The sequence below is a fragment of the Chrysemys picta genome, chromosome 23 (assembly GCF_011386835.1).
Source record: "Chrysemys picta bellii isolate R12L10 chromosome 23, ASM1138683v2, whole genome shotgun sequence".
NCBI lineage: Eukaryota > Metazoa > Chordata > Testudines > Emydidae > Chrysemys > Chrysemys picta.
The window spans coordinates 14,990,007-15,000,918 of NC_088813.1; the positions used below are offsets into that span (position 1 = coordinate 14,990,007).

General features: G+C 51.6%; 1 protein-coding gene across 1 annotated transcript in view; it reads left to right on the forward strand.

The window, feature by feature from the left end:
- COL9A2 (collagen type IX alpha 2 chain) overlaps positions 1–8,669 on the forward strand; it is a 40,185-nt gene extending 31,516 nt beyond the window's left edge. Inside the window, exons 24-32 of the mRNA XM_008167131.4 lie at positions 518–589; positions 1,598–1,633; positions 2,626–2,670; positions 3,482–3,514; positions 4,526–4,672; positions 6,124–6,178; positions 6,273–6,461; positions 7,003–7,080; positions 7,766–8,669. Coding sequence (XP_008165353.2) covers positions 518–589; positions 1,598–1,633; positions 2,626–2,670; positions 3,482–3,514; positions 4,526–4,672; positions 6,124–6,178; positions 6,273–6,461; positions 7,003–7,080; positions 7,766–7,971 — 861 coding nt within the window. The 3' untranslated portion in view covers positions 7,972–8,669. The remainder of the gene's footprint in view (positions 1–517; positions 590–1,597; positions 1,634–2,625; positions 2,671–3,481; positions 3,515–4,525; positions 4,673–6,123; positions 6,179–6,272; positions 6,462–7,002; positions 7,081–7,765) is intronic.
- Positions 8,670–10,912: the final 2,243 nt, after the last annotated feature.

A 10,912-nucleotide genomic window follows, 5' to 3' on the forward strand; every position in this document is an offset into this window, starting at 1 on the left:
CCCCGCATTACTGTTCCCACCGGCGCAAGAGGGAAAGCTGGGGTTATGGGTTCAGTGGCTTGGCAGTCTAGATGGCAGGAGAGAGATCACTTGATCATTACCTGTTAGGTTCACTCCCTCTGGGGCACCTGGCATTGGCCACTGTCGGCCGACAGGACACTGGGCTGGATGGACCTTTGGTCTGACCCAATCTAGCCATTCTTATGTTCTTCGTCTAGAATGCACTCACTCGTTCGCTATCTACCTCGCTGTAGCCTTGAACATAGCTGCAGCCGATTCAAACGAATAGCCGCAAATTACTCTTGGCCCCGCTCTCCTCACCAGAGCTGCCACCCGCCCCGCCCCTGAAGGTCTGTGTCTTTCCTACTGCTGGTTTCATCCGCACACTCTTTCTTTCTTTCTTTCTTTCTTTCTTTCTTTCTTTCTTTCTTTCTTTCTTTCTTTCTTTCTTTCTTTCTTTCTTTCTTTCTTTCTTTCTTTCTTTCTTTCTTTCTCATTTTGTTTCCTTGATTTCCAGGGATCAAAAGGCGAGCAAGGTCCTCCAGGGATCCCGGGGCCACAGGGCCTGCCAGGTGTCAAAGGAGACAAGGTAACATCAAGAAATTCCTGACCGGGGGCAAGACAGTGATGAGGGCTGAGGCTAAAAGCAATGATTAGAAGGGAGGTGAGATCCATGAAGTCCACTAGGGACCTCCCCATGAAGAGTTAATCTGTCTGCAAAAATTTAGATTACAGTGATGGGGACTGTAGAAACCCTGTAGATAAAGACAGTGGATGTGGTGAGTGGGGGGATGCAGCGGATAGATCTGTGGATGGGGACAGTGGATGGCTGAATGGCTGGATACTGTGGCAATGGGAATGTCTGCGTGGCCCGAGGATATGGTTTCCCAGCTCAGGTGAAGGCTGGGCCCAGCTCCCAGCACCAGCAGATCTTTCTTGCTTTGCCTCCTGTGGTTTGTCGGGCTGGGTCGGCTGTCCTGCCTCGTGCAATGGAGCGGCAATGAACTTGCCCGGGCAGTTCTTTACAGTCACATTTTAGCTCCGTCCAGCCCTGATTTACAAGCCCAGTCAGGAACATGGAAGCTTGATCCTAACCCAGTTGGAGTCACGGGAAAGTTTCCCATTGGCTTCAATGGGCATGGGATGGTTCAGGCCCATCCACACCCAAGTGGCTTAAAATGGGAGCGCAAATGAATGCTGAGGTAGCACTGAGCCTGCAGTTCTTTGAACCCACAAACATGGAGACCCAGTGAAAGCCTGGCTGAAAAGTTGGCCCCAAAGCCCAGTTTTAATGGAAGGAGTAAGTGGCTTTATTCACAGCATCCAGCCAGGCGGGATAGCTAGGGGGAACCAGCCAAAGCACTTGGTCCGGTGTAACCCGGGAGGGAGGTTTTAGGGAGGCTGTTTTGGTTGTCCAAAGTCCTGGTTAGAAAGATGTTGAGGGATCTTTCTGCCCCCTGCTCAGTGTGTTACCCCCACCCCCATTCTGCCTCTGATGTAAAACACCGATGGTGCAACACACCTTGTCTTCTCGGGCCAAGACACAGATGTGGCATCACACAGACAGGTCCTGACTGTTCTCTGCTCTCTTGTCTAGGGCTCCCCAGGAAAAATTGGAGCCAAAGGTGACATCGTAAGTAAATGACCTTCTCACTGCTCTGGGAAGCTGACCCTGTTGGGGTTGGGGTCTGTGGGCTGGAGAGATACTGGCCATAGTGTTTCCCGGGTGGGGAGCTCATTTCTAATGACCTTCTAGAACAAGCTGAGCAATCCACAGCTCAGTGGCTTGGGTCCTGTGTCACCATCATTGTGTGTTAAATCCTAAGCGGTTGTTAAAACCCTGGAAGTGTGGCTCTTAGCTGTGTATCGTGCTGGGCTTCCTGGAGCCTTTAATACAGCCCACGCAAACTCAGCAGCAAAGCCAAGAGCCTCGCCAGCTTGTAGGCTGCACTTGGCTTTGCTGAGCACTGAGCAGAAAGTCACTCCATTCCCACCGATTGTATCCCAGCATGCACTGAGTCGCATGTAAAATCCTCTCTGAGTTATTTCAAAGTCTTGGTCAGGAAAAGGAAGGGTCACAGGGGTTTAGGACTGGCCACGCTGGCACAGGGTCATCAACTTCTGGGGTTCTCCTCCTGGTACCAGATGCTTCAGAAGTTGCATCTGGCCAATTATTCAGTGCTGCACCTGGGGGTGGACATTATCCTTCCTGACCACTGTGATGCTTGACTTTCTCCCTACTGTCTGAGGTGTTACCTATCACGACATGGGTAATCCTTGAGATAGACCCATGGAATAGTTCCCGTTTCTTTATCATCTTCATGCAGGGCCAGGCTTTTAAACACTGGCCTCTGGTTTGTTGCTCATTTTATGAGCCCAGCAAATTATTAAATATAATGTAGGTATTTTTGATCTCCAGCGACTTGATTGTATCCACAAATATTGCCCAATTCAATAACCTAGAGCATCTGCAAATGATTGGAAAGGCAAAATTGCAGGCCTCACGCCGGAGACTAGGTTAAGCTGAAAAGATGGCCCTGGATGCATGACTGAAATTGTTCTCCCCAGGGTGGGAGGTAGAGGGGGACAAATCGCATTGACTGACTCGGTTTTCTTTCCCTCTAGGGAGACCCTGGTGTGGAAGGCCTTCCTGGGGAGAAGGGGGAGAAGGTAAGGTACTCTCTGCACAAGGCTTCCTCCTGGCCTGTGGATGTGTGTGTGTGTGTGTCATGCCATCATACTGCTCCAACGTTACTGAGCCATGCCACAGCACACATTGCTACACCAGAGTGCAGCGTCCTGATGTTACATTGGCCCCATTGGCTGCATGACAGCATTTCTGGAGGCTTCCTCTTGAAATCTAGAGGATCCATCAACGATCAGGGCAGGTGCTGACCCTGTTGCTGCCCTGGTACTAGTCAATATTCTCATTAATGACTGGGATAATGGAGTGGGGAGTAGGCTTATAAACTCTGCAGACGGCAACAAGCTGGGAGGGGTTGCTAGCACTTTGGAGGACAGGATTAGAATATCAGGGTTGGAAGGGACCTCAGGAGGTCATCTAGTCCAACCCCCTGCTCAAAGCAGGACCAATCCCCAGACAGATTTTTACCCCAGTTCCCTAAGTGGCCCCCTCAAGGATTGAACTCACAACCCTGGGTTTAGCAGGCCAATGCTCAAACCACTGAGCTGTCCACTTTCCAACTCTCAGGGTAGCTAAGCTCTGGGACAGGCGTCCAAGGGAGGTTGTGGAATCCCCGTCATTGGAGGTTTTTGAGAACAGCTTAGGCAAACACCTGTTCGGGAAGGTCCAGGTTTACCTCGTCCTGCCTCAATGCAGGGGCTGGACTTGATGACTTCTCGAGGTTGCTTTCAGCCCGACACTCTCATGCGGTGATCTTCCAGGGGAGGGTGCTGAGCGGTAACACAAGGGCTCGTGGCTGTATCTACCAATCACATTCCCTTTCGCCTCTATTCCTAGGGGGAGTCAGGCGAGCCAGGACCAAAGGGTCAGGTGAGTAACTGTGAATTTAGGAGTTAACAACTCGCTGCCCCTCTGCTCTCAGCTTTCCCTCCGGATAGCCCTTGGTGACTCATTCGATCACTGGATGGAGTCTGTGGGGGTTGGTGGGGGTCAGGCAGGAACTCTTCTCTCTCTGTAATTGTTCTAAGAGATTCAGAAAACTGGACAATTACGAGGAACCAGGATGGACTCAGCATGTCATGATCCTGTTTCGGTTCCATGGGTCAAGCTTCTAAGTGGTCTGTGGATGATCCCAGTGCAGGGCCATCCCACATCACCAGCCTATGAAGCTGAAAGAGCCATGGGCAGTTGATGTCCAGATCCCACTGGAGAGATGCCTGCGTTGCATAAAGCACCATTGCCACCAATAAACCTCCTTGCTGGAAGCTTCAGCAGAGAGGCCAAGGGCTGAATGGGGCGATGGAGTCTGAGCTCCAGGTTGGGTCCCTTTGGGTCAGGGTTGAGAAACATGTTAGCAGAGGTTGGCTTGGGAGAAGCGTGTCTATCGCTGTGTCTCTCATGTGGACACACAGAAGACATCCTGCTCCAGGGATCCCAGCACTTCTTGGGAGCTGTAGATTCGCAGGGACAGGAGAAGAATAAGCCTAGACACCTGATTTCATGAAACCAGCTGTTTTAAAGAATATAAGGCCCGATCCTCAGCTGATGTGAATGGGCATAACTCTGTGGAACTCAATGAAGCTTCAGGGATTGACACCAGCTGAGGACTGGACCCAAGTCCTGTGTGTTTTGCTCTCTGGTGGGAGCGTGAATATGTTTCCTCTAGCGAGAGAGAGACCTCAGCCACTATATTCAGAACGGGATCCAAATGCCCCCAACAGTCAGATCCAGGTTTTTGGGCCAGCCCGTTGTACATCCAGCTATCAAATTTGGATTCCCCCAAAGTGCTGACGTTTAGGATCATCGCTCCATCGTTAGCGTCCAGACCAATTGGCCTCAGATTATCCTGTTGCTGACCCTCTCTCTCTGTGTGCATCACAGCAAGGTGTCCACGGTGAGCCTGGCTTTACTGGCCCCACTGGGGACGCAGGGTCACCTGGCGTGAGAGGTTACCCAGGCCCCCCAGGCCCTCGAGGGCTCAACGGAGAACGCGGTGTGCCAGGAATGCCCGGGCAGCAGGGCGTGTCGGTGAGTAACTCCCTCTCCCATATCCTGGCTGGGCCCCCTGCCTGTCCCAGGGTGAAAGGTGCCTTAAATCCATAGGGACATCACTGAGATTAACCCTCTGGTCTCCTGGTGGGGATGGGGTTGAAGAGGTTGTTGTTGGTGGGTGGGGAGATGGTACAGGCTGGAGAGTCCTAATCGGTAGGAGCCAGGCAGGTAGGTATCTTTAATAGGATTTGGGCAACAGTGCCCTCTGCTGGCCAATACGGAGCACTGCAGAGATAGGCCCAACTGGCTGAATCATTGGGTTACTGCAGAGAGATCATGTCACTTGAGCCAATGCGGGTTTTCTGTGGAAGGAGTGACTGCGGGAGGGCTGGGGAGTTGTGCTTCCATCTGAAAATGTGAGCTTGTGCCAAAGGTTCAGCTGCTGTTTGACTTGAGGCGTCCTCTTTCCATCGGCAGCGGGTTAAAACTTGCTGCTGGTAATACTTGCAGCGGTTATGGATAGTATGGGTCCCTTTGGACAGAGGATAGAAGGTGCTTTCTGGGGCACACGCCTAGTCAATAGGGTTAAACAAGGGATGCGTTTCCCCCTCCCTCCCACGTGCACATGTTCAGAGCACCTTCAAACTGGCTGTGTATTGTTGCTCTGGGTGCTTCACCCCGACATCTGTGCACTCCCTAAGTCCTCACTATAGGGCTGAAGTGCGTCTTAAGCGATGAAGAAAAAAAATCAGCAACAACAAATCCTCAGCCTGCAGGTTGGACGGAGCTGGCGGATCTGAGTCTTGCCCCGCAGCTTAGGGCTTCTCCGGCTTTTCCATATCACGTCCCGCATTTCCACCATGGGATCTCCCTCCCATTCAGCAGCATGAGATGGACGGGGTGGTCATGGTCCCGACACCTGCTTGTGACCCCCAGATAGAGACCTCCCGCTCCCTAGCTAGCAGCAAGTCATTCAAGGGGCAGTGATAGTGGCCTGGGGCCAGGTTTCCACAGCGCAATATTCCCCACCAATAGGTGTGTTCGGTTCTATCCGTAGCCAGCACACGGCATGTTCGTGTGTAGGACACTTGGCTGGTTTGCCAGCTACTGCATCTCCGGGCATGCCATTGCAGCACCCCACCCAAACCCTGAACACACACGAGTTCCCTACAGCTGAACCTATGGGGGTCAGGGATGGCCTGGGAAGTCCCTGTAGGCCCCAGTTGGAGAAGCCCTGCTTTAGAATACTGCTAGGTGAGATGATCCGTCCAGTGGCTGCTGGATTCCCAGGCTCCAGAATGGTAGCACCCCTCTCGATTGAGTTCGTGGGGGCAGTCTAGCCAATGGGACGCCCCATGCAGTGCAACTGAACTCGTATTGCCAGGGAGGGTGGGGCTGGCCCTGCAGCGAGCAGCTGGGAAAGAGCGTTAGTCTCTGTTTAGCAGGCAGCCGAATCTCTGAGCGTCTCTCCTCTCTCCTGCTTTCAGGGCCGGGATGCTGGGGACCAGCATATTGTTGACGTGGTCTTGAAGATGCTGCAAGGTGAGTAGATGCAGGGGCCCCACCCCCTCTCACCCTGATGTGGGGAACCCCAGCTGAGCCCCCCACCACAATGCTCCCCGCATCTGCCTTCCAGAGCAGCTGGCAGAGCTGGCAGTGAGCGCCAAGAGAGCAGCACTGGGAGGAGCAGGCGTGATGGGGCCGCCCGGCCCCCCAGGGCTCCCTGGATCACCTGGTGAACAAGGCCCGCATGGGCACGCTGGACCGCGCGGCATCCCAGGCATTTTAGGAGCCCCGGGGCAGATCGGCAATACCGGACCCAAAGGTGAGTGAGACACTGGCCCTGCTGCCTGGAGACGGGGAATCATTGGGGATCAGAGGGAAGGGGCCGCCCTCTTCATGCCCCCTCCTCTCCTGATTAGAAACTGCCATTGCAAATAAAACATTGGCCATTTTCCCCCCAAAATTGATTTTTTTTTGCTAAAACACTTTTCATTCCCCCCCCCCCCCACAGGTTGTATTTTGTTTATATAATCCCCAATGGACATTTTTGATTGGTCAGCTTAGTCACACGATGGGATTTTCAAAACCATTTTTTCCCCCAGACGACCCCTGTATATTCTACTAGCTGGACTCTGGATTTTATTTTGCTGTCTCTGTGTAGACTCCCTTGGGACAAACACACACACTCCTGGGCTGATTTCTCCTCCTTCTCCTCTTCCTTCTTGGCAACATCGTCACTGAGTTCTCTTCTGGCCCTGCACAATAGCTGCCTGCCAGGGTACCCCCCAGGTCCTCTCCTTGGACGCATTAAGCCATCACTTTTACGCTGCAGTCACGACAAATCTCCCCCTTTTTTCACGCAGGGAAACGAGGGGAGAAAGGAGAGCGTGGCGAGGTTGGGCGTGGACATCAGGGTATGCCGGGACCACCAGGTATCCCAGGTAGGCTCGTTGCCGAAATCTGACACCGCTATTCCGATGTTTGGGAGCAGGTTAAGAGTACACACTCCCTGTGGCATAAACACATTCTCAGTCCTGATCAGTGACATCCCCAGCTGTTCTGGTCCTGGACTCCCCTCATGCCTCTCTGCCAATGCCCCTCCATCCTGACCTCCTGTTATCCCAGTCCTGGGCCCCCAACAGCTCTGCCAATGTACCACAGTCCCCTCTACTATTCCCATCCTCAGGCCCCCCTCACACAACTCTGGATGAACCCCGGTCCTGACCAGCCTAGTGACACCAGCCAGTAACTGCCCGTCCTCCCAGCTCAGCAGACATTGTCTTCTTGCTCAGGGTAGGGCTCAGATAGAGGAACCCGTGAGGCCTCCAATGGGAAGATGCCAAGATACTTGGTTGCTTAAAATGTCACTTGATGTTTATGGCTAACGATCCCCTGACAAGTGAGAGAGTCCCAGGGCCTGACTTTCCCCCCTGCAGGAAATTCATTGATTTCCGTGGGAGTTAATTTTACCCTGCCTGGGAAGAACTGGGCAATTTCCACACGTGCGGCCCAATCCGAAGCCCAGTGAGAAGCTTTCCATTGACTTCAGTGGGCTCTTGAGTCAGATGAGAGGGACCTGTCCTGGAATATACACCACTGGACACTGAGCGTTTCCTCTCATTCTAGGTCTCCCTGGCATTCCTGGACATGCCATCAATGGCAAAGACGGAGAGCGAGGGTCCCCTGGAGTCCCTGGAGAAGCAGGCCGACCTGGTTTACCTGGGCCTGCTGGTCTTCCTGGATTCTGCGAGCTGGCCGCCTGCTTAGGAGCCTCTGCATTTACCTCAGGGCGCCTGACCGAACCAGGCACCATCAAGGGACCCTCGTACTGAGTGACATGTGCCAGCATCCTTGGGGAAAATTAAAACGGGAACTTTTATAGACCAAGCTGGCAATGCACCATCAAGACATGGCCAGGCCGGGGCTGGGAACCAAAGAAATGGGGAACTCTAAACACATGAAAACAAGATTGATGATACGCCTATATGCTTGGGTATCAAAACCATCCACGCACTTCTGGTATGAAGACCGCACTTGGCCAACCTGAGAAAACCCAAACAAGGGGACAAAAAGGCACCGATGGGGATTTAATTATATATGCTCAAATACCTTGGATTGTGGCAGGGGAAAAATCCAGAGGAACAAAGGAGTGGGGGCGAAGGGGTGGTTTACTCCAATATTTTGTACTTAGTGTTAGGGTCGATTAATTACCTCATTCTGATTTTCCCCACTTTCCACACCCTTCTAAAGTAAATAAATTGCCTTTTATTAATATTCTCTTATTCTTTGATGTTCTATTTGGAGGGGTGGAGGGTTTATTGTTGTGTGTGCCCTTTTTTGGTGCTATTTTTAAGAGACAAAATAATTGTGGTTTAATATTTAACTGAATCACCAGATCAGTGTCAGGCGCGCCCCGAGCTGTAAATCTTTTGTAAAATAGGATTGTTTTATAAATAAGAATGAATAAAAAAGACCAACTTTTCCAAAACAAATGGACAATAAAATCAAGATGGAACGTTAATGAACTTAATCAATGCGTTGATTTCTTTGAACAAAATAGGGGTTTGTTGGTCTGGTTTTTAAACAAAACAAAACACAATTGTATTGTTATTGCTGTTATTTTATTATTGTTTGTGGTGGTTGCCTATAAGGTTAAATACCCTCCCTGTTGAAATTATTCCAGCCTCTTGATTAACTTCATTAACAAGAGTTATTTATTTTGTGTGTGTTGGCGAGAAAGTGTTGGGGAGAAAGTGTGGCTTTTCTTGGGGCTGGAGTAGCCCTGTCCAGCATCTCACCAAAGGAAAGTGTGTGTGTGTGTGTGTGTGTGTGTGTGTGAGAGAGAGAGAGAGAGAGAGGAGTTGAATTGAGTTTCAGGAGCTGTCCAAGGTGCTGACCCAAAAGAGTCTCAAATTCCAAGTGGCAATACTGTTTACATTTGATACCCTGTGTGTTAGACTGTAATAAACTTGCACAGCTGTCCACAAAATAAAGGTAACTGGTGGAATTATTTTTTGTTGGATTTAGATGGGCAGAAGTTTTAATTATTTTTGTTTCTAGTCCTAATTTTCCCCGTTATCAAGTTGATTCTTGGGCTGGTGACAGACCCCTGGAGACTAAAGTCCTCCCTTCATCCAGAGCAACTAGAGAGTCTTGGCATCAGCCGGGCATGCTCCGTTCACACTGCGCCACCACTGTCCCTCAGCTGCAGGGATCATCTCTAGCAGAGAAAGGGTTGTGCAGTCACCACGACCCATTCAATCACTGGTCTTGCTCCCTTAAAAAAATAATTAAGGCGCAGGGCCCAGATCTGCCAAAGTATTTAAGCACCTAACTCCCATTGAAATCAATTGTCACTTCCTTCTTACCCTGTCTAGGAGTTTATCTGGCCCCCATTCACAGCTCTTCAGCATCAATGGATTTAATCCCACAACCCCGCTGGGAGGTCAGGAAGCATTGTTAGCTTAAATGGACAGATAGGGGACCAGGGCACTGAGAGATTAAGTGATTTGCCCAAGGTCACACAAAGATCTTGTAGCAGAGCCAAAGCTCAACCCCTGTCTCTCAGAGCCCATGCCAGTGCTGCAGGCACCAGACCAGCCATCCCTTCAGCACTTGACAATGACGGCTCTAAACTAAAAGAAAAACAAGTTATATCCATACATGGAGCAGCCGTACATTCTCCCTCTCAAAGCCGGTGTCTTCCATTATTTAACCCTCTAGAGCCCTGAGGGATGTGGCTGGTACATGCGATGCTACACTCAGCACAGTCCGGGAGTGTTTTATACACACCGTTTGTACGCATGTCCCTCTGGCTCCCTGCTTTCATTAGTCACGAACCCAAAGCACAGAGTGCGAATCCAGACTTTTCCCAAAGTTTGGGGGTATCTGCATGTGCCCCTGGTTCCCATCAGCTGTTCTGTCTATGGTAGAAGCATCAACCAGGCCCCTTCAAAGGATCAGGCTGCCAATGACTGACAGGCAGATGCGGGCAAGTGAGCCTGTCGGGGGAATATTGTAGGTGACAGGTGGCAATGTTGTGCACAGGGAGACCCAATGCTGGCAGTACACCCGCCGCAGAACAACATAGCTCATCACATCCTGCAATCTGCCTCCTCGCACCCGGGGCATCCTGGTGTTAAAACGACCTCAGCTTCGGGGCCTGAATGAGCACCTGGGAGGGACATCAGCACTTCTTTGGCCTGGTTAGCCTAGCTCACAGCCACCAGGGGGCAGTGCTGGCCTTTTGTAGCTGTCTCTGCCTTGGCCCAATGCAGGGGAGAAGGGGGGGCTTTAATTGCTTCATGGCTCAGCCTGGAGGGGAAGCGTAAAGCAAGGAGAACAGGGTGTAGAGAGGGGAGATCGGCAGGCTGCTGAGGTGACATGGAGCGCTTCCTTTGTAGGTTCCCTGGTCCAAATCCAGCACAGGCTGATGGTGATGGAAAGTCTCTTGCTATGTGCAGCTGCTCAGTGAGAGGAGGTTGTCGGGTCTCAGTCCAGTCCCCTGTGGACGGGTGCCCATGTCGCACAAAACACCCACTAGACCTACTTTCCTTTCCCCTTCCCCCACCCACGCTGCAGCAATCTGAGCAGAGGCCAGGGACTGAGTGAGCCGAGACCCTGGACTCCCCTCTCGCCCCACGCAGGAGGTGGGCAGGGAGAAGGTATGCTGATGGGACAGTGAACTGTCGCACGGCTGTAGACCGGACTCTCCAGAGACTCATCCTGCACCAGTCTTTGGTTAAAAAAATATGAGCAAGAAGAATTTGCCTC